Source organism: Pipistrellus hanaki (assembly GCF_964339955.1).
Source record: "Pipistrellus hanaki genome assembly, chromosome: 1".
NCBI lineage: Eukaryota > Metazoa > Chordata > Mammalia > Chiroptera > Vespertilionidae > Pipistrellus > Pipistrellus hanaki.
This window is the reverse complement of record NC_140503.1, coordinates 31440128-31463838: the sequence shown is the minus strand read 5'-3', so window position 1 is coordinate 31463838 and position 23711 is coordinate 31440128. Positions and strand designations below refer to the sequence as shown.

Here is a 23711-nt window from a genome sequence, read left to right as displayed (position 1 = left end):
GCGGCTGACGATGCGAGGACTCGGGTAGTAGCTCGCAGATGGACCTGGTCGTTGGCCAGCGAGCAGCATGGAGGCGCCCTGGGGAGTCCGCAGCATCCAGCAGGGCTGGTACGTCTCTTCCCAGCAGCCCGAGGAGGCGGAGGCGGAGGCGGAGGCGCAGGAGGAAGAGTTGAGCCCGTTGCTAAGCAACGTAAGTTACCTCCGCTACCCTCCGGGCGCTGACTGCCGCCCCGGCTCCCCTGCCTGCCTGCCTGCTGAGACCGGGAAAAGCAGGGGGGTGGCGCGGGGAGAGGGGCGTGGGCCGTAGAGACTCGGAGTCGGCGGTGTGCATCGGTGGGAGAGCCCCCTGAGGTGCCCTCGGAAGGAAAGCCGCCTCAGCGCAGGCGGAGCAGGTGCAGCGGATACGGGACCGGAGGAGCAGCCCTGGGGCTGGGGCGCTCACTGCTGTCCTGAGATATCTTTGTCTGCTTCCCCTTTCCTCCACCAGCCTTGGGAGATGTTTGCAAGAGTCACAAGATTTTTCTTTCCGCGACTTAGTCATGGGTGCCCCGTAAACATCTCAATACAGAGATCGTTCACTTGTGAAGTAGTGGAGGTGGGCCGGTAATAAGTACATCACAGGCTCCTGACCCTGAAACCTGGGCAATGGGTACTCGGCTTTTTAACTCAAGTCCCCGAGTTAACAGATTCTAGGACCTTGTTCCCAAATGCTATTTTGGGGGAAGGTATTTTCAGAAATATCCTCAAGAGTAAAATGAATTGCTGATTCTACCGTCATTGCAAGGTCCAGTTGGGTGGACTTAATTCATTACCGGTAAGTAATATAAAAATCAGCCCTAGCCGGTTTGGCTCACTGGATAAAACGTCAGCCTGCGAACTGAAGGAAGTGTCGCAGGTCAGATTAGGGTCAAGGGATGGTATCTTGGTTGGAGACTCGATCCCCAACTCTGTTCAGGATGCATGCGGGAGGCAACCAAGCGATGTGTCTCTGATGTTTCTTCTCCCTCCCACTCTCTCTAAAAAAAATAAATAAAAATCAATGGAAAATATCCTCGTGTGAGGATTAACAACAACAACAACAACAAAAGCACACACCAAAAAACACCAAAAACTTAGTGTTGCCCTACTAGTAATCGGGGAGCAATAGTTGTATACAGCAGCCTCAAGTTGAGCCAGGAATTCTTCAGTAATGAGCTGAGGCCATCAGCCTGCTCTCCCTCCCCACTCCATTCCAATCCTATCTTAATCATTTGCAGTCACGGAGATCTTCCTGAAGCCTACTTGGCTTCTGAGAGTGGTGGAGATGATTTTCCTGGGAAACTAGATTTCTGGAGCTGCTAGCTGGGAGTGAAAAGGGAAGGAAAGCAGCTAGTCCTGACTGAGCAGCTAGTGTGTCACACAATGCGTGTGGTCCTGCAAATAACCTGTCAGTCATTTCTGGATGAAACTTGAATTCACCATGCAAACATTTAACACTATTAAATTTGTGTGCTTCCAGGAACTTCCCAGACAAGGATCCCCAGGTGTTTCATATTTTCTCTCAGTGTTTAATTTGATGAAGGCCATCATGGGAAGTGGCACCCTTGGCTTAGCTTTTGTTATGGCTAATACTGGTATCCTTGGATTTAGGTGAGTTTTTTTCTTATTTTGCCATAACCTCTCCCCCACACCCTCTTCATTTTGATAGTTCAGTAAGACAGATGAGACTCCAGAAGCTGGTGTTATCCAATTTCTAATTAAGTTATTTCTGGGATTTTAGCATTTTTTTTATTGTTATTGTTGTAGTCTGTAGCTTGGAGGAATACTATATAATTTGCATTTTTTTAAATCCAAAAGTGTGGCTAATTTTAAAAATGGGAGACTTGGTCTAACTAGTTTATGACCTTAAGACGTGACTTATTTGTTGTGTCAAGTTGGCCAAAGTGAATCACAATTTATCAGCCATACAGATTACTTATAAATAGCAATTTTGTGAGTGTAAGTAAAGCACATAATCTTTTCATTGCTGTCTAACTCCTCCTCTCCTCTCACTGTTAAGTAGTCTTTTTCCTTTTCAAAGCCAGATGTGGTCTCTGCCTATTTCTTTTCATCTTTCAAGACTCTGCTCATACACCAGTTTGCCCAAAATAAAAGACATTCCTAGCTTTTCTGTGCTCCCATAGTTCTTTGTATATTCATTTTGTTATCATATAATATAATGATTTGTTTGCAAATTAATTTCCCCACTAAACTCAGAAATTCTTTAGAACTGAACCTTATCTTTAGCATCTAGCACCATGGTCAGTAGAATGAACATACTTGTTTTGTCAGAAAAAAATCTATTTTACTAGTAAATTTAAAGTATACAGTGTCATTTAGGCGATTTAAATTATTTTTTATTTCATTTTTATTTTTTAAATAATAAGAGAAAGTTTATTTAGCCCAGCCAGTGTAGCTCAATGTTTGAGCACTGACCTATGAACCAGGAAGTCATGGTTCGATTCCTGGTTGGGTCACATGCCCAGTGTAGGTGTGCAGGAGGCAGCTGATCAATGATTCTCTCTCATTAATGCTTCTATCCCTCCCTCCCTCTCCCTTCCTCTCTGAAGTCAATAATTTTTTTTAATTTTTTTTTTTAAAGAAAGTTACAGAGGAAGAAGCAGTGAGCCAGCTGGGCTGTGTAGGCTCAGGAAACAAGTTACAGAGACAAAAGTGGGCCCCTTAGAGCTTAGGAGAGAGAAAGGCAAATGTAATGCACCTGGGGGAAAAAGAGGGGAAGAAAACCCCTCCTCCCCCAAGTTCCCTAGCTTATTTTTATTTTGAATTTCTTGATAAGCAAACCAACTTTTAAGTAACTCAACTTGTTTTTATTATGGGATATGTTCATCGCAAACTTCATAACTTTAAAACTTCAAAACTATAGGATATCCCCCCCCCCAAAAAAAAATACACACACACACACACACACACACACACACATATTTCTTGATAGCTCAATTGATGTTTGTTTCTTTTCAGACTTAACCCATTGGCATTAATAATTCAAAGTGTGTATACATTTTTGGGGGGACACCCTGTATATGTGACATCTTAGGCAAGACATAATCATAGAACTTAATTTTTGTTGTTATCCTCATCCAAGGATATTTTTTTCATTTTTTTTTTTTTTTTTTTTTTTTTAGAAAGAGTGGGAGGGAGAGGAGGAGGGAGTTAGAGAGAGAAACATCGATGTGAGAAAGATTTGCCTTCCACATGTGCCCTAACCAGGGCCAGGGTTCAAACCTGCAACCCTTCTATGTTTGGGCCAATATTTTAACCATTGGGTACGCTGTCCAGGCAGGTTTTATTTTTGGTTCTCTTTGAAAATTCATGTTTTATAATTCATGTTTTATACATGCAGACATATACCACTGAATGTGTGTATCAGCCTGAGAATAAGTACGGGAGTATACATGTTATTGTTTTTCACATTGTGACAGGACCCCGATTGCTATATTGTTTGTACATTTTTCAAGTTGTGTTATTATTATAGTTGTGTGTGAAGTGCATTTTGTGGGGTGGGAAAGTTGGTTTGCTGAGTGTGTGTGTGTGTGTGTGTGTGTGTGTGTATGTATGTATGTGTTTAATAGATGGTAGGAATTTCAGTCTTAATTTAACATAATAAAGATAACATAATAAAGTGTATGTATGTATGTGTTTAATAGATGGTAGGAATTTCAGTCTTAATTTAACATAATAAAGGGTACACATCATTCGGAGGGGAGGAATGGAGGGAAATAGGAGAGGACAATGAGATTTCACAACTAAAGCTTTTGTTTCAACTTAAAATAGGAAAAATAGTCATAAAAGGGAATATTACAAGATTATTGAGTAGCTGAACCATCAGTCAGTAGACAAGAGTGCTAAAATAGGAAATTAGTTTTTACTTTAGATAAAGCTTGTTTCTTTCCGATTTTTGTTTGTTTGTTTAAAAGCAGTATATTTTCACTTAAATAAAATTTGGTAAATACAGAAAAGTATCTTCTTACTTTCTTTAGTGACCATATTCCAACTACTCAAAGATAGTCTCTATGAGACTTTAAAAAAATTTATTGTTGTAAGAGATATGGTAAAAAAAAAAAAAAAAACTTTCTTTGTACCCTTTTGTATTTTAGTTTTTTGCTGCTGATAATTGCTCTTCTGGCTTCTTTCTCAGTTCATCTCCTGCTTTCTATGTGTATTCAGACAGGTGAGTAAAAACATTATGCTGATTCATTTGATGAAGCATCCCCAAGAGCAGTGTTTCCCAAACTTTTGACATATGTGTACCCCTTCTATAATTTTCGTAACGCTGAGTACCCCTCGTACTCATGAGAACATAGAATTAGGCTCAGCTAAGCACAATGCAGTGCATATCCCCACCAAACTCCGGTGCAACGCGTACCCCACCAAACTCTTCCCGTACCCCTGGGGATACGCGTACCACACTTTGGGAAAAACTGCCCTAGAGATTGTATTAACATATAAGATTGGATATTTCACATCTAATTTCCACTGGGCACACAGTATTACCAGGTAGTGTGGTTGAAATGGAGAATTTCAAAAGGCCAGGACATATAGAGGCAATTCTGTTGGGCAATATTTAAGGACAGGATGGGAGGAGGAAACTAGCATTCTTACCTGCCTTTCTCCACAACACAACCTAGTTTTCTGGCTCTGTTAACAGTATTCTAACCTCAACTCCCACTCCTCCCAAACTCCTGAAACCCTTCCACTTTGCTCTCTAGAATTCATGGTCAGTCAGTAGCAAAACTGTGGCTTCAGTTTTTCTCTAAACATTTCCTTCATTTTCTTACTCTGAGAGGACCTTAGTCTTTTCTGAGGACACTGTAGTGCTCTCAGATAGCCTCTCTTTTCTCTCCCATGTCCCTCAAACTAGTCTGGAGATGACCTTCAAAAATCTTGGGGAGCCGAAACCGGTTTGGCTCTGGATAGAGCATCGGCCTGCAGACTGAAAGGTCCCCAGTTCGATTCCGGTCAAGGGCATGTACCTTGGTTGCGAGTACATCCCCAGCGGGGTGGGGGGTGGGGGGTAGGGGGGGTGGTGTGCAGGAGGCAGCGTGTTGATGATTCTCTCTCGTCGATGTTTCTAACTCTCTATCCCTCTCTCTTCCTCTCTGTAAAAAATCAATAAAATATATTTTAAAAAAATCTTGGGGAAATTATTTCATTATAGAATTCTATACCCAGCCAAATTATCATTTAAATGTGATGATAGAATAATGACATTTTTTTTGTACATGCAAGGACTAAAGAATTACCACACATCCTTACTTGATGAGAAATGAAACACGCCATTTACCAAAGTTAGGGAACAAGGAATCTAGCACAGGAGAGAAGTAAAGGTAATTTCCAGGACAATAATTGAACAGCACATCTAAGAGCCACCTCCAGAGGGGAGTAGTCCTTTTTACATAGGCATAGTCAGTCCTCCAGGCTTGCCCTCAAGAGGTATTCAGGATAGAAACCCTTTTCTTCTTCTTCTTCCTGAAGGGAATGCCTTTCTTATTTATCTTTCTAGCTCCAATTTGTGCTAACATTACCCAAGTAAGTTATCTTCAGGCCTGACTATTTCAAAGGAGTAAGAATCACATAGTGGGAGATAGATACAAGGTATCAAGGGGAATAAAAGAAAGAAACAGGCTAAGCAACGTGGGAGTTAGAACTGAGAGGAGCTGAAGTTTGACTGAATGTGGAAAGTAATGGAGAAAGAGATGTCTAAGGATATCTCTTATATTTCTGGCATGGGCCACTGTGTCATTTGAACTTGGCAGGAGGTATTGGTTCAGAATAAAAATGAATTCCATTTTGGATATGTGGACTTTGAAGTATATCTAGATCAGGGGTCTTCAAACTACGGCCCGCGGGCCACATGCGGCCCGCAGAGGAGTCTGATCCGGCCCGCCAGGTTTTTTGGGCAGTGAGCGCAGCCGAGGTGTTACAGTAGGAATTAGTAGTTCATATAGTCCGGCCCTCCAGCTCTCTGAGGGACCGTGATCTGGCCCCCACTTTAAAAAGTTTGAGGACCCCTGATCTAGATGGACAGGTCCTAGAACATAAGCCCAGAATACAGGTTAATACATCCATTCAATACTCTTATCTTCAGAGATAAATAAGACTCAATTCTCTGTAAAAGCTTATCCTATATAATAAAAGGCTAATATGCAAGTAGACTGAACGGTGGAACAACGGAACAATCCATCGCTATGACATGCGCTGGCCATCAGGGGGCATATGTGGAACATGGCGAGTGTTGGGTGTGGTGGGATGGTGGAGCAGGTGAGCAGGGGGTGCCAGACCAAGGCAGGGCACCAGTCGCTGTCATCAGGGCAAGTCTCTGGTGGTTACAGAAAATTCTTTGCTCCTGTGTGCCATGGTCCTGCCCGCTGCTTGCATCCATTGCCAGTGACAGCCCTGCTCGCACCTGCAGCTGGCACCAGAGCCACCACTGGCACTTGCTGCCACGGCCCTCTGTCAATCCTGATCGCTCAATGCCATTAGCAGATGCGAGTAATGGCTGCCGGCTCTGATCACCCACAAGGACTTCACCTCCCCCTGCTCCTGAGGGGTGATGGGGGCAGCAGCCGCTGCTTGTACCACTGATGGCGCTAGCCCCAATCTCTCCGCACCGTCAGTGGGTGTGAGCGGGTCCAGCACCATCAGCACGTGGGAGCGGAGGGAGTGGGGCTGGCAGAGGACCAGGGGTCACGGCGGGAAGGGCCAGGCTGGGGCATGGAGGATGGGCCGAGACCTGCCCTGTGCCTACCGCAGCCTCTTGGCCCACAGTTCTTTTCAAGGTGCACAGATTCGTGCACTGGGCCCCTAGTCTATAATGATAAAAGTGTAATATGCTAATTAGACTGGACGTCCTTCTAGACAAAGCCAGGGCTGCAAGAGCCAAGGCAAGCCGCCAAGGCTGCCAGGCCAAGCCCCTTGAACAAAATTCGTGCATCGGCCTCTAGTAGTCTAATAATAGGGGAGACAAATGCTTATAGTCTAATAAAAGGGGAACAAATAATTTATAATGTAGTATGATAAATGTAACAATTCAAATATGTGCAAGGTGCAGTGATAACTCAGAGGAGGGAATGATCTGCCTTGTCTAGAGTGGGGAGTGAGGGTCAGTATGTATTATTGGAGGACTGAGCTAACAAGGAATTTGACTAGCAGACAAGGCAAGAGAGAATACAAAGGTACAAAGGCATATACTGCATATTTTACTTATGGTACAAAAAATAGCTTGTTTTCATGCATAAAGTACATGGAAGAAATGAAACTGAAGAAACAGGCAAGTGTCAGATCCTAAAGAATTTGGAGTTGTGCTTGAGGCAGTGAGAAGGCACTGAGGTGTTTGAAAAGGGTCAAGGTAGCCCTGCTCGTGTGGCTCAGTGGTTGAGTGTTGATCTATGAACCAAGAGGTCATGGCTTGATTCCTGGTTGGGACACATGCCGGGTTATATAAATTTAAAAAAGAGTCAAAGAATAAAATGATCCCTTATGCTCTGGATATGTTTTTTCTACTTACCCCCTCTAGGACAGTAATTCTCAATACCATCCATTACACTCACCCTCCCTTTTATATATAAAAAAATTCTAGATGCTCCGTTTACTATCCTAGAGGTACTGTGATGGGCTGCATAATGGTTCCCTCTCTCCACCCCCACCCCACCCCCGCCCCAAATACATCCATATCCTAATCCGTAGAACCTGCGAATGTTAATTTAAATGGCAAAAAAGGACTTTGCAGGTGTGATTAACTTAAAATATTGAGATGGTGGACTCCAAATGTGTCATGGAGGGAGACCGCAGACAGAGGAGAAGAAGGCACTGTGACCACAGGGGCAGAGATGTGGCCATAGATCCAGGCAGGCTAGCAGTCACCGGGACCTGGAAAAGGCAAGGACTGGGTTCTCCCTGGACCCTCTGAGGGACCGTGGCCCTGTTGGCACCTTGATTTTGACCCACTGAAACTGGGCCTACAGAACGGTAATTTTAAAAAAATATATATTTTATTGATTTTTTCACAGAGAGGAAGGGAGAGGGATAGATATAGTTAGAAACATTGATGAGAGAGAATCATCGACCAGCTGCCTCCTGCACACCCCTTACTGGGGATTTGCCCACAACCAATGTACAAGCCCTTGACTGGAATCAAACCTGGGACCCTTCAGTCCGCAGACCGACGCTCTATCCACTGAGCCAAACCCGTTTCGGCCAGAACTGTTAATTAATTTCTGTTGTTTTAGGCCACCAAGTTTGTGACAATATGTTCCAGCTGTCCTGGGAAACTAAATACTACTTATACATAAATAATATTGTTCAGTAGAATAAAGGAGACCCAAAACCAAAGTAAATGCTGTTGGTTATATGATTTTCCTAAATGGTGAACAATTTTTGACAAAGTTCCAAACAAAACAAAATATACATTTACATGGTAGTTACATTCCTTGAAAGGAATAATAGTGTATATTTAAACAACCATTGTTTTCTTAGCATCTACCAAACCGTGCTTGACACACAGAGGGTATTTAATAAAAGCTGGTTGCATGGGCTATGAATGGATGGATATATTAGAGCTACAGAGAGATTCTGTTTTAAAAGTTCCAAAATAAATAAATAAAAGTTCCAAAATCAACACACAAGGCAAAAATTATGTATAGTCAAAGTTACCTTTGAAAATTTCTTATATAGGCCCTGGCTGGTTGTTCAGTGGTTAGAACTTTGGCCTGAGGACCAAAGGGTCACAAGTTCGATTCCTGGTCAAGGGCATATACCTTGGTTGCAGGTTCCACAGCCCCAGTAAGAGCTGGTGCAGAAAGCAACCAGTTGATCTCTCTCTCTCACATTGATGTTTCTCTCGCTCTCTTTCCCCCTCCTACTTCCCTTCTACTCTCTTTAGAAATCAATGGAAAATATATCCTCGGCTGAGGATTAAAAAATTTTTTTTCCTTGTATAGTTTATAAAATAGTGTTCAACATTTACATGACCTGATGGATGTCACTAACATACCATTTCTCAATATAGCTGAGAGACTTCTTTTTTGTCAAGCCTTGGTCTGGGCACCATAGAAAGGATATGGATTGCTCCAGGGTCATGATGAATCTCCTTCAGTCCTGCAAGATGCTCTCACTGAGAGTACATAAGAATGGAACTGATCAAAAGAGTATAGAATCCTTTTAAAATATATATATATATATATATTTTGTTGATTTTTCACAGAGAGGAAGAGAGAGGGATAGAGAGTTAGAAACATCGATGAGAATCATCGACCAGCTGCCTCTTGCACACCCCCTATTGGACTAGAAAGGAAGGGTGAGTGTGACTCTCTATAGGTTAAACATATTTTTTAAATTAACCTGCTATTTTATTTTAATCAAAAGCAATCTCTAGTCACACACGTGTGCATGAATGTGTGTGTGTATGTGTGTGCACTTGTGCAGGAGGGTGTGGAGCATTTCCCATCTGTTCTCTCACTTTTAGTCTCATTTCCCAGAGCTAGCAACATATAAAGCAGGGGTCCTCAAACTTTTTAAAGTGGGGGCCAGATCACGGTCCCTCAGAGAGCTGGAGGGCCGGACTATATGAACTACTAATTCCTACTGTAACACCTCGGCTGCGCTCACTGCCCAAAAAACCTGGCGGGCCGGATCAGACTCCTCTGCGGGCCGCATGTGGCCCGCGGGCCGTAGTTTGAAGACCCCTGAATAAAGCTTTTGTTTTTAATTCTTTCGGTGTTATTTTCCTAAGTCTAAATGATATTCTTCTATTTTTGTTTATTGATTTAACCGATGATCTGATGACACTTCCTTACTAAAGGTCAGGATTTAGCTTGGTTATACTAATTCGCCTTTCCCCTTTCCAATTTTCATTAGTTTGTATTTAATTTCACTGATTATTTTGTAATTCTAAATACTGCAATTAAACCTTTATTTTTCTTCCATGTTCTTGAGATAGTACTCTCAACACTCTGCTATATGTGGTTATCAGTGCTCGATCATTTCTTTCACCTGTATTCGTGTTTTCCACAATATTTCTGCTGTACTCTTACACTGACAAGGTCACTGTTCTGTAATCTTATATAAGTTGTTCTTGTTTTATCTATAAGTTGAGTCTGCAAGTTGAAAACTAATGAATAGTATTTATAGGATATGATTATATAAATGTTGTTCACTTTAGAGCCAAGCAGTAGATTGGGATTCCAGAACTTCTTATGTAGGAGACAGCATGGCCTCTGTGCCATTTGAAAGGAGAATATTCCCAGTAGTCCAGTGTTCTTTTTTCTACATCGAGTTCTCTAAAATATGTCACATTTAGTTGATAAACTGACATTTAAGTACCTATTAAGAAAGATGAAAAGTGGCAATATAATTGTATAATAGACATTCAATAAATGAATGACCTGCATGACGCTCTTGGGGAGAAAAAAGGTGAGAGGAAAATGATGGAAAACACAAGAAAGAAAATAATTTCGAAAAAATAGGAGTGCATTCCAAATGGCCAACTTTCTGAGAGTTGAACTGTATTTGAATAACTCATGCCCCTCAATCCAGATCCAAAGATAATATTGCTGCTTGCTGAAGCTTGGGCTTTGTACTGTAACCACAGTTTATTAATTGTACTGTTTCATTGAGGGGAAAATGCAAAGCAGACAGAACACTGGAATAACTAGCTGGAAATATTCCACTACTTCATGGGAAGCAGCTTTCCAAACGATTCCTGTGGAGGCCAAAGTCTTGGTCTAGCCAAAATAGCACTAAAGTGTACCTTGATGGTACATTACAGAAGAAATTTCCCCCCAATTTACTTCATTAGGATTTACAGCCTTTCTGCCGCCTCAAAAGCATAACATTGATTTCTTAAGTATAAAAAAAATTATTTCCTAAAATAGATCACTATGACTGCTTTCAGTAATTTATTTAAGGGGAATCGTGCCAAGTATTGCTTATATGAATTCCTGTAAAAGACTGAATTCATTTCATAATTTTCATAATTAATGTTATTCCTATTCTGTAGGAATATACTATTAATGCGATTGGTCCTCACCACATCTTATTCTGATATCTCTCAAAACATCTTTCACTTTAAGAATTGAAAACATTGATCATATGAAGGAGCAGCAAAAGTATCCTTTATTAGGAGACAAATTGATCCTTAAATTACTAAACACCAGAGAATCTAAAAACTGCAGCTTAAATAAGCCCTATCGGATATTTGATGGAGGAAACAGAACTGTTCAAGTGATACTGTTTTTTAAAAGTAAAGTTTTACCACTCCGTTATACTCATTATATAATATTTGAATCCCCCCCCCCCCAAAAAAAGGACGACAAAGACTACACACTTGTTTGTTTATAATTTATAACACTCTTTTTGTGTTTTGCTTTATAAATCATATTTAAATCCTATTTCTTTACTTTATATTGACATTTTTATGTTATTATAAACATAGTTTTTAATAACTACATATTAGTCAGATATACCTATCATAATTTACTTAACTACCTTACCATTGTTTAGTACTTACGTAGTTTTTATTGTCAATATAAATAATGCATGACGAGCATCTTTGCATGTAATGATCTCTCTAGCTTTTGTTTTGTTTCCTCAGATGCAAACTCCTAGTGGTCAAATGTTATAAATATTTTAAAGGCTCCTTGTTCAAATTGAAGTCCAAACGTCAGTACCAATTTATACTGTTTATTCAGCATCTTGAGTGTCCAAATGACAGAATTTTAAAAGTATTTCACTGGTGTTGATTTGATTTATACTGGTATGTTGAGATGATTCAGAAAACCATGAACAAGTGAATATGTAGAGATAAAGCATTTGATTGATTATACATATTTTAGTTCAGCCTCAATGTTAAACCATCATATTCATGATGTCTCAGATGTGGAAAAGGGTTTCTGATTTTTGCAACGTAGAAGTATGATGCCAGTGACAGAACTAAATGACTAGCCAGACATACTGACTTGAAAGATAGAGTTAGGATTTGATCATTGTTCTCACTCTCCACTTTCTAGTCTCAGCCCTTTTCACTGTAAATTTGGGAGTGTGCTGCATTTAGAGATATTTCCATAAAACTAGAAAATAAGAGAAATTTGAGATTGCTAAAATGTATGCCACTATTGTCAGAAGTTGCAGTTACAGCTGTCTTATTATGCTATTGTTTTGATTATATTTTCTGCAATAATAAAGGTTGTGTTCTAATTAAAAAATTAAGAATAAACCTTTAATTTGCTTAAATTTTGATAGCTGAAATACAAGTTCTTTTGGAATTTTTTAATACGATTTTTGCTTTTGGGAACGTTATTTGCTTTTTATGTTTATTAAATATGTCATCTATACTTGTTTATGCTGTTTAAAAATAAACCCTAGTTAAACTTTTTGATGAGTATTAGCTTTTAAAAAAATTGCTTTCAGAGAGAGAGAAAGGGAGAGAGAGAGAGACAGAGACATCCATGAGAGAGAAACATTGCGTGCCTCCTGCTGGGTATCCAGCCTGCAACTGACCGGGAATCGAACCCAGGACCTCCTCATGCCTGGGTCAGTGCTCAACTACTGAGCAACAGGCTGGGCATAATGAGTATTATCTTGATAACATATTCACCAGCTGAGAAACTGATGCAAAATAGGTCATCTTAAAAGCAAGTTATTTGAACAAGACAGAAATAGATTCATAGATACAAATAACAAATTGGTGGTTGCCAGAGAAATGGAGAATAGTAGGGAGGGTAAAACAGGTGAAGGGGAGAATAAGAGGTAAAAACTTCAGTTATAAAATAAATACGTTATGGGGATGTAACATACAGCATGAGAAATGTGGACAATAATATTGTAATAACATTATATGGTGACAGATGGTAACTGGACATACTTTAGTGATTATTTTGTAATGTACAAAAATAGTGAATCACTGCACTGTATGCCTGAAACTAATATAATAGTGGATGTCAACAATAATTCAATAAAAATAAATTGCATTAAATATAAAAATAAAACTAAGTTATTTGATATTACACTGAAAATTCTTCTTGCTTAAAATTCTTGGAAAGTTTTTCTTTAGAAAGACTGTATTTAATCTATGTGTATAAAAGCGTAAGTGATAGTCGCAACCGAAACAACTAAACAGACAACCCAACAGGCTGCTTGGAGCAATCAGGCCAGCAGAGGGGTTAGTGAGGGATAACCAAACGACTGAGCAGCGGGCTGTGTGGGGCGACCAGGTCAGCGGGGGGGCAGGGCAGTGAGGGGTGACCAAATGACCGAACAGTGGGCTGCGTGGGGTGACCAGGCCAGCAGGGAGGGAAGTTAGGGGTGTCCAGACTAGTGGGGGGGGGGCAGTGAGGGGTGACTAGGCCAGCAGATGGGGGCAGTGAGGGGCACAAGACTGGCAGGGGAGACTGTTGGGGGCAACCAGGCCGGCGGGGGGTAGGGGACCAGTAAGGGGTGACCAGGCTGGCGGGGGTGGAGTTAGGGGCAACCAGGCCAGTGGGAGGGCAGATGGGGCAACCACGCTGGTGGGGAGGGGACAGTTGGGGGTGACAAGGCCATGGGAGGGGGGACAGTTAGTGGTGATCAGGCAGGCAGGCAGGTGAGTAGTTAAGAGCCAGTGGTCTTGGATTGTGAGTTTAGTGGGATTGGGCCTAAACTGGCAGTCAAATATCCCCCCGAGACGTCCCAGATTGGAGACGGTGCAGGCTGGGATGAGGGCCCCCATGCACGAATTTTGTGCACCAGGCCTCTAGTTATAATACAAAAGAGGGATGTTACCCTGGCTAGGTGGTGCAATTTGTCAGAGAGTCTTTTGGTATACACCAAAAGGTTGTGGGTTCGATTCCCTGTCAGGGCATGTATGGAAGGAAACAGATTAATGTTTTTCTCTCACATCAATGTCTCTCTCTCTCTCTCTCTTCATCCTCCTTCCCCACTTCCTCTCTTTAAAAAAAACAAACAATAAAATATCCTTGGGTGAGGATTTTTAAAAAAGGATGTAAAAAACAAACAATGATGTTTCTTTAATCTCATTGCTTGTAGCGACAGATCAGTGACCTGCTGGAGACTTGGGTCACATACACATATTATATAATAAAACTAGAGGCCCAGTGCATGACATTTATACACTCGGGGATGGAGGGGGACCCCTTAGCCTGGCCTGCACCCTCTCGCAGTCCGGGAACCCTCAGGGGATGTCTGACTGATGGCCTAGGCCCACAGAGAGAGTGCCTAAGCTGGCAGTTGGACATCCTTAGCATTGCTGTGGAGTCTGGAGAGGCTCCCGCTACTGCCGCTGCACTCCCCAATCATGAGCCCCGCTCCTGGCTGAGCAGCATTCCCCCTGTCGGAGCTCACTGACCACCAGGGGACAGCTCCTGCATTGAACGTCTGCCCCCTGGTGGTAAGTGCGCGTCCAGAGACCTTTCATTCCACTGTTCAGTCAATTTGCATATTAGCCTTTTATTATATAATATTACCTTCCCAATGCCAAATTAGATAGAAGCTAACATTTAGAAATGTTCTGATTTTATAAATGAATACCAAAGTTTTGGAATCCTATATAATAAAAGGCTAATATGAAAATAGACCGAATGGTGGAACAACGGAGCAACCCAACAACCGAACAACCAGTCGCTGTGACATGCACTGACCACCAGAGGGCGTGTGCAGAACATGGCGGGCATTGGTCGTGGCAGGATGTTGGAGCAGGTGAGTGGGGGTGCCAGACCAAGGTGGGGCGACAGTCACTGTCATCAGGGCGAGTCTCTGGTGGTTACTGAAAATTCTTTGCTCCCACGCATTGCAGTCCCACCTGGTGCTGTGCCTGAACCTGCGCTGATGCCGGACCTGCTGCTCACAGTCACTGCTAGCACCAGCCCCACTCACACCTGCAGCCTGTGCCAGAGCCACTGCTTGCATCTGCTGCTGGTACCTGATGCCAGTCCTGATCATTTAGCACCATCAGTGGATGCGAGCAGCAGCCACCCCTGAGGGCTTCTCCATCTCCTCTTGTTCGTGAGGGGTGATCAGGGCAGCAGTCACCACTTGCACCCACTGACTGTGGCTGCCTTGCTTGAAAAATTGCTGGTGCTGACCCCAATCAATCTGCGCTGTCAGTGGGCGCAAGTAGGGCTAGCACCATTAGCACATGGGAGTGACGGTGGTGGGAGTGGGGCTGCAGGCAGACAAGGGACTGGGGGCCGAGGTGGGAGGGGCTGAGTGGAGGCGCAGAGGATGGGACAAGACCCACCCCTGTGCCCACTGCAGCCTCGCAGCCCACAGTTCCTTTCAAGGTGTATGAATTTGGGCCCCTAGTGTTTAATATAAGAAATCGTGCCCCTATACAACATTAACACTCAGTTGTGTTTAGGAATATTAAATTAGTAAAGATTTATTGCTTCAAATAATTACTAACTTTTGTGATGACATTCATGTATTTGGAAAAAAAGAATGTCAGCATTTTCCATAGGAGGAAAAGATTTCAGTTCTTAGTTTTGTAATTCTGCTCCTTATACTATCTTTGTATTTTTGGATTCTTTTTTCTTTTTTCTTTTCCAGTTGGGTGTTTTTTGCTTCTTTGTATTTCAAATTTTTGACTTGATTCTTGCAATCTTCTAGTCTGCTGTTAGATCTCTGTATATTATTTTTTATTTTATTTCAGTCAGTGTATGTTTAATTTCTATTTGTTCCTTTTTCATATCCTTGAGGGTTTTATTAAATTTATCGGCCTTTTCTAGAAAATTCTTGAAAAACCTTATAACCGTGATTTTGAACTCTATATTCAGTCGTTTGCTTTCCTCCATTTCTTTCATTTGTGACCTGTCTCTTTGTCTCCGCAGTTTGGCTGCTTCTCTGAGTTGATAGAGTGGCTTTGTGTGCTAGGTGTCCTATAGGGAGAAGTGGCTTAGCCTCCCCAGTTACCTGAGGTGGACATTCTTGATACACCCCTTTATGGGCTCTGTACACAGACTTATTGAAGTTAAGCCTTGATTGTTATTGGTATCACTGGGAGGAATTAATCTCCAGGCCAATTGGCTGTGAGGATCAGCTGTGTCTACAATGGGAGAACTTCTGTGTTGGAGACACCCTTATGAGACAAGACTTGCTTCAGTAGGGCTTTGGTGCTCACTGAGTCTGCCCCCTGAGTGTGTCCCTTATAGATCTGAAGAGTTGTGATCTGGATAGTCCCACTCTGACCCTGGGTACACTGGCTCTTGGATTTTCAAGGAGGTGCTACTTTAGCCTCTGCCTGAGGCCACCCAGCAGCAGCTAATGAAAGGTCTGCAGCTTCCTCTTCTTTGTTTGCGTTTTGGAGGTGCCCAGATGAGGCCCAGCTGTGAAGCAATGCAGGCTGCTGTGCGGCCTTGGGCCTTCTTTTGGATGTTCTGGGTCTCACTGACTCAGCTGCAGTTTGTTAGGTAAGTTTAGAATTCAAGGGACCAGGCTAATCATAAGCAAAAGCCTCTGTGCTCAGCTTGGATGGGGTGGAGTCTGAGGGCCGAGCAAGCAGCAATGTTTTCATGGGATGGGATCTCAGGGCAAAGTAAACAGCAATGGCTTCCCATCAGCCCTGCCCTAAGAGGCCCTGGGTCTCAGTGTCCCACGGTAATCGCTGCAAGCACCTCTGAGAGAAAGCCACCCTCGAGTTTCACCCGCTGCCAGACAATCCAATTTCTCCCCATGTGAGTCTGGGTCCCTAGAGTCTTGCCCGGAACTGGAGTTTGAGCATTTGGGATCTTTTGTCTCCCTCCTGATTGAGAAAGCCAGTTGCGTACTCAGTTGCCAACCCTCTCTGTGCACGTGCCTCTGTACCTCTGCCTTCCACAGCCCTATGAGTCTCAGTGTGCTTTTCTTTTTTCTTCTAGTTGTATAATTTCCACTCAGCCAGCCTTCCTGTGGTTCTGGATGATGTATGTTTTGTCTTTTAGTTGTAGTTTTGAAATTGTTGTGTGAGGCAGCAGTTCAGGTGTTTACCTATTCTGCCATTTTGTTTTCCAACTGTATGCAGATTTTTTCAATAACTATGTTGGAAAATTTTTGGAGATTTTTCTTACTACTGTGAAGCAATTGTGTCAGGGTAGGCTACCATAAAGCAATCATATTGCTGCTGCTTTATTATCATTGCAGGAACTTAGATCTGTAAATAAATGGGAATTTCTTTTTCACACTATCTTTTCATTTTTGGTACCTAGAGTTATTAATACATTAACATCTACAGTGTTTTGCATCATATAAGACAGTATTGATGTAGATACTGACAGATGATGCATCTTATAAACAGATGATTTGAACTTACAGTATCAATATAGTACTATAAATATATTTATTTTTCCTTATGATTTTCTTAATAATACTTTTTCTCTATTGTAAGAACACAATATATAATACATATATAGTATGTAATACATATACAAAGTGGACTTTCTTTACCGGTAAGATTTATGGTCAACAGTAGGCTATTAGCAGTTAAGTTATTGGGGAGTCAAAAGTTATACACAGATTTTTGACTGCCTGGGAGTTGGCGCCCTTAACCATGGTGTTGTTCAAGAGCTAACTGTAGCCAAAACCGGTTTGGCTCAGTGGATAGAGCATTGGTCTGCAGACTGAAAGGTCCCATATTCGATTCCGGTCAAGGGCATGTACCTTGGTTGCGGGCACATCCCCAGTAGGGGGTGTGCAAGAGGCAGCTGATCGATGTTTCTCCCTCATCGATGTTTCTAACTCTCTATCCCTCTCTCTTCCTCTTTGTAAAAAATCAATAAAATATATTTTTTTAAAAAAAGAGCTAACTGTATAGTACTTAAAATCAACTCCTGTATAATTATTACTGAAGTCTTTCCTTGTTAAAGCATGAAGCTTCCTATCAAATCAACTTATATATCTCCAATTCAAAACTAATTTGCCTTTGCCTGTTATGTTTGGTAGGATGTATATATCTGTATCATCCGAAAAGTTTGTAAATTTTTTGATCAACCGTGATAATAAAGTTAAAAATCTTAAATCTATACATGGCAAGAAAAGTTAGTATTTTTGTTCTTAATTATTAAAACTTATTTTTTTTCAGCATTTCACTGTTTTCTTTTAGATCATATAGTTATAACATGTAAAGGCCATAGATGGTATTTAAATCCTTATGTTTACATACCTAGAAGTCTTGCTTATGAAATAATAGAAGATTTTTTTTTTGTTAATTTAGTGGCAATTTAAAGAAAATCCATACATAGTTTGAAAATTCATACAAAACTTGCTTTAAGTAATGATGAGCCATATCTCTGTTTCAATAGGAGATGTGTGTTCCTATACCAAGCCTTGGGATTTGCTAGTGTGCTTCTTTTTTAGTGTAATAAGTATGAGATTAAGCACTTGTCCACACTGTAGGATTATACAAATGTTTTTACTTTTCTTATTTTTACCATTGGTGTCTCTAGTTAGAGCATGAAGCTATATGGGTTGAGGAAAAATGTAGTGCTTTTATGAACCATTGAATTTTCATCTGTGTCCTCATTTTTTGGACATATGAAATGGGAATGTAATTTTATACTCTTTTATGATGAAAAAAGAAAATGTATGCCCTACTAATTGTGGGATAAGTAAGGGTATTTTTTCTGTCATGAACACAGTATCATTATCCTAGGTAGCTGGAAACGTAAATGTTTTTGAAAGTATGATACAACTTTTCATACTTTAACTTTATTTACATATGCAGTTTTCAGAAACTTGCCAACAAAAACTTACATTTGGACAGTGTGGTAGGCAAGTACTGTTTAGTGATAAATGAGGTTTGTTCTTGGGTAATTATTCCATATGGATTAATGCAGCCTGGGTGGTGGTTAGAGAACCCTGGGGTTTGTTAAACTCTACTTCTTCTAAGAGGACTCTTCTATCCTTGCAGACCACAAGTCTTCAAAAGTGTCCCAAAAGTGGTTACTTCTACTTTCTTCCCTTTAAGACTTGGCACACAAAGAGTTTTGTGTAAAAATGAAAAGTACAATTTCTCTTAACAGCTGTGACATCTTATGAAGATCTTGGACTCTTTGCATTTGGATTATGTGGAAAGGTAATTTTTTTTTTTCTCCTTGCTATTTCTAAAACTCAGAGAGGCATATTTTCCTTCCCTTTCCAGTTAAAAAAGACAAGTATATATTAGGGGAAGACATTAGAGAAATAAAAGGAAATTAAAGACAAAATGATGGGAACAGGAAGTGAAAGAGAAGAAATCTCTATATGCCCTTCCTAGAAATGCATCAATACACTTAATTTAACACTTAAATATTTTAGTCCTTTTCACCCTAATGAAGGAGAGCAATGACTTGGATAATTTTAAAATAGTAGCAGTGGTCTATTTTAAGTTTTCCTTATTAATTTTTATTATATTCTCTGAGTATATACCCATAAAGACAGGAGAAGAAGCATAGGATTAAAATTATACAATGACTAGCCCTAGCCAGTTTGGCTCAATGGATAGAGTGTCAACCTATGGAATGAAGGATCCTGTGTTCGATTCTGGTCAAGGGCACATGCCCGGGTTGCAGGCTCGATCCCCAGTAGGGGGGTGCAGGAGGCAGTGGTCAATGATTCTCATCATTGATGTTTCTATCTTTCTCTCCCTCTCCTTTCCTCTCTAAAATCAATAAAATATATATTTTTTAAAATTATATTATGACTGTATACAAAACAGCTAATTAGAAGATCATATTATTTAAGAGCTTATCAATGCTGAAAGATTTTGTAGCTATCTCCTCATTTATAGGTGAGGAAATAAATGCCCAGAGAAATAGAGGGCCTATTTGTCCTCAGTCACTTAAAGGACTCTAGACTAACTGCTTTTTCCTCCTCAGAATAAGAGAACTAACAGCACTATTTGTTGGGCATTAATTTGTGATAGATATACTAAACTAATTTAACAGGTAGGGTGAAACACTGTCTTCCATAGGTGATCAGAAGGTAAATATTGTTAGTGCTGTAGTACTTTTTTTTTTTTTTTTTTTTTTTATTTCTCAAGAGCTAACATACTTCTAAAACCTATTTTCATGTTGGTTCCAAATAGGCTTTTTTATTTTTATTTGTAAATCTATTTTTTTTATGGTTTTGTATGTTTATTTTGTTTTTAATCTAAAAGAACACTATATTTTTAGATGGCTGAACTAATTTATAAGAAGCAAGTCTAGAAGGAAAAAGATCTATAATATGTAATAGGGAGAATACCTATACTTATATTCATATTTACTTGGTTGTTAAAGTATTAAAGGAATAAAGTAAAAAAGTGCAAAATGGAGAATACAATAATTACTTAGTACTTGAGGATAAAGGGTTTTGTTAATACCCTAGTAACAGTTTCTCTTTCCTAAAGGTCAGAATGTTTGCTAGAATCATGATCAGTTTCCTGCATTCAGTTTAACCAAGGAAGAAGAAAAGGTTATAAGAAAACTCTCCAATAAACTGAATAAGTTCTATAACATGACTCTAAGTATCATCAGTGTTATTTCCCAATGAGGAGCATGGATTGTTGAGCCCCTTTCCCAGAACTCCAGAATATTTGCATTATTTTAATGTTTGCATCTGGTATGAAGCAGGCAGGTATACAGATAGAGGGCACTCCAAATAAGGAGTTGTTTGTCTGCCTTTTAATATTTCCTCTTCATTTTCACAATTGGGTTGAAACTTTCCTGTTACCTTCTTTCCAGATATAATATGGATAGTGGTATTATATATGATAGGATAACATTGTTCTGAGAATTAAAGAATATTTTTGAAATGTTTTTTGAAATTTTTAAGGAAGATATTTTGAATTGTCTCTAAATTGATTTATTTATTAATCAAACAAATGTTTTGAGCAAATACCATATGTCATGCACTGTGGTGGACAAGAAGATAGAGAGAAAGATAGATAGATAGATAAATAGCCTTTCTAGATCTTAAATGCTAAAAAAAAAGAAAACAACAGAAAAAATAATCACCAATAAGTTGATATTATTAATAGAATATTATTTTTGCACAATATTAATAGAAAAGAAATTCCATCCTACCTAATAAAAGAGTAATATGCAAATTAACCATCACTCCACTCACAAGCCATGCCCAATAGCCACACCCACTAGCCAATCAGAGTGAGTATGCAAATAAACACAACCAAGATGGCTACAGCCACAGAGAGCAGGAAGGAGGCATTTTCCCAGCAATGGAAGAAGCCAAGCTTTCCGCCTGCCCTTGCTGGCCTAAGCCTCCACTCAAGGCTACAAAGTTTCAGTTATAGAAGGTAAATCCAAACAGAAACAGCTGCCGCCACCGAGCGAACAGGAAGCTTGGCTCCAATCCAGGCTACAAAGTTTTAATTATAGAAACTAAATATATTACAGATACCAGGGCCTCCGCTTGGGTCGCTGGGGGGCATAGCCGGCTTGCAAACCACCACAGGCCCCTTGCTCAGGCCTCCACACGCCCCAAGGGAACCCCCACCCAGATTCAGGACACTCTTCAGGGCAAACCAGCTGGCCCCATCCATGCACCAGGTCTCTATCCTATCTAATAAAAGAGTAATATGCAGATTGATCATCACTCCAACACACAATATGGCTGCCCCCCTGTGGTCAAAGATCCTGCCCCTATGTGGACACAAGATGGCCACCACAAGATGGCCAGCAGGGGAGGGCAGTTGGAAGGGACCAGGCCTGCAAGGGAGGGCAGTTGAAGGCGATCAACCCTGCAGGGGAGGGCAGTTAGGTGTGACCAGGCCGGCATAGGAGGGAAGGTGGGGGCAAACAGGCTGGCAGGAGAGCAGTTAGAAATCAATCAGGCTGGCATGGGAGTGGTTAGGGGGTGATCAGGTTGGCAGGCAGAAGCAGTTAGGGGCAATCAGGAAGGCAGGCAGGCAAGCAATTGGGAGCCAGCAGTCCTGGATTGTGAGAAGGATTTTAACGGACAGTCGGATATCCCTCAGGGAGTCCCAGATTGGAGAGGATGCAGGCTGGGCTGAGGGACAACCCTTCTTGCCCCCGTGCATGAATTTTGTGCACCGGGACTCTAGTTATTATATATGACTGAATGAAAGGTAGTGTTAAAAAGTAGTTTTTTCGCAACTGAATTTTGGAACTAATTTTTAAATGGGTTTATATGCAAAGTTTTTTTTATTTTTATTTTCTGAAAAAATGCGAGAGAGGCAATGACCACATCTTCAAAGACATGTCTCTAAATTTTCCTGTCATTAGTCCTGCTCTGCAGACTCCAAGGCCTCTAGGCCTCAGTAACTTAGATTGTTCCCAGGAGAGGAACAGGCTGTGCCACTGATGGGATTCCTAGAAGGGTGATCTGTTTTCAATCGTGCAGGACTGCATGACCCTAGACAGTTAGTCAGCTCCAAACATACATTGGGGGTGCAGATCCACCAAGATTTGTTTTGAGTGATGGAAAGGCCCAAGTGGAGGCAGGATGTTTCTTCTGAGTACATCTGATTACCAAGAATGGATGAACTGCTGTCTTGAGCTTCCCAGGAGTCTCATCAATGATCACAAGCTAGCAGCCTACAGGTTGAACTTAATCCTCAAGCATATTTTTTTGTTGTTGTTGTTCAGATCCTTTTTATATTAACTGATTGCTAACTAAAAGTTATGAAATTTTAAAGAATTCAATTTTTGACTTTTAGAAATAGGAAGATTTAGCTGCATTGGATCCACAGGCCCATATGCCAGCAATTAACCAGAGTTAAGTAGCAGCTGCCCATTTTGAGAGGGGAGTAGTTCACTAATTCTATAATATATATTACTGATTTCAGAGAGGAAGGGAGAGAGAGAGACAGACAGACAGAAACATCAAAGATCAGAGGAAAAAAAAAAAAATATCAGCGAATCATTGATCAGCTACTTCCTGTAAACCCCCCACTGGAGATCGAGCCTGCAACCCAGGCCGGACCAGAATCTAACCCTGGACCCTTCAGTCCACAGGCCAACATACTATATTCACTGTGTCAAACCAGCTAGGACAGATACTACAGTCTTTATAGCCTCCTATTGTCTTACACTCAGCCCACTGCGTATTATTGAGTTTGACACGTTGCTAAATTTTCAGATGTGAGAATATATAGGCTCTAAAGTTTTCTGCTCTAGATTATTATTCCCTGGGACAAGAGCTGTGGAAAGCCTTGATGTATGCCAGGATGATATATTCAGAAGACTGTATCGTTTCCTTTGAGGTAGTACAGCATTGGCAGAGCACACCTCAAGCTGTCTCAGTCTACCTACTAAAGCAATCTGGTAAACCAGTAAAAATGGAGAATGAGACCAGATAGATTCAATTTAAACTTTTTGGTACTTTGATAACCACTGATTACTAGCTTTTTAACACTTTTAACTGTTTAAAAATGACTGCCAAGAAAACTTTCAAAAGTATTCTTTATAGTAACCATGGACCTATTAAAGAAAGGCTTTTTATGTAATGATTATTAGTTTTATGTATTACAAATGGCTGGCAAAATTTATTTCAATTTCTCTGGATTTCTGCCTCTGTTTTTTAGTAATGATTATTGGATTTTAGTAAAATACCAATCCTTTTGTATTATTTCCCCTTTCATCTTCTAAATACATTTGTTTTTTTATAGGTGGTGGTGGCAGGCACCATAATAATCCAGAATATTGGAGGTAAGCAGTTGAAAGTGCATGGCTTATGCATAGATGTGATGGAAATGATTTCCTCTTTTGGTTTCT

General features: G+C 40.8%; 1 protein-coding gene across 4 annotated transcripts in view; it reads left to right on the top strand.

Moving 5' to 3' along the window:
- Window positions 1-18: 18 nt before the first annotated feature.
- SLC38A6 (solute carrier family 38 member 6) overlaps window positions 19-23711 on the top strand; it is a 64612-nt gene continuing 40919 nt past the window's right edge. The window contains exons 1-5 of one of the 4 annotated variants that reach the window (XM_084883213.1): window positions 19-108; window positions 1499-1629; window positions 4134-4207; window positions 19020-19072; window positions 23606-23645. In XM_084883213.1, coding sequence (XP_084739339.1) covers window positions 1556-1629; window positions 4134-4207; window positions 19020-19072; window positions 23606-23645 — 241 coding nt within the window. In that variant the 5' untranslated portion in view covers window positions 19-108; window positions 1499-1555. Of the gene's footprint in view, window positions 191-1498; window positions 1630-4133; window positions 4208-19019; window positions 19073-23605; window positions 23646-23711 lie in introns of all 4 variants that reach the window. The other 3 variants (XM_084883211.1, XM_084883214.1, XM_084883212.1) reach the window with 3 other exon arrangements.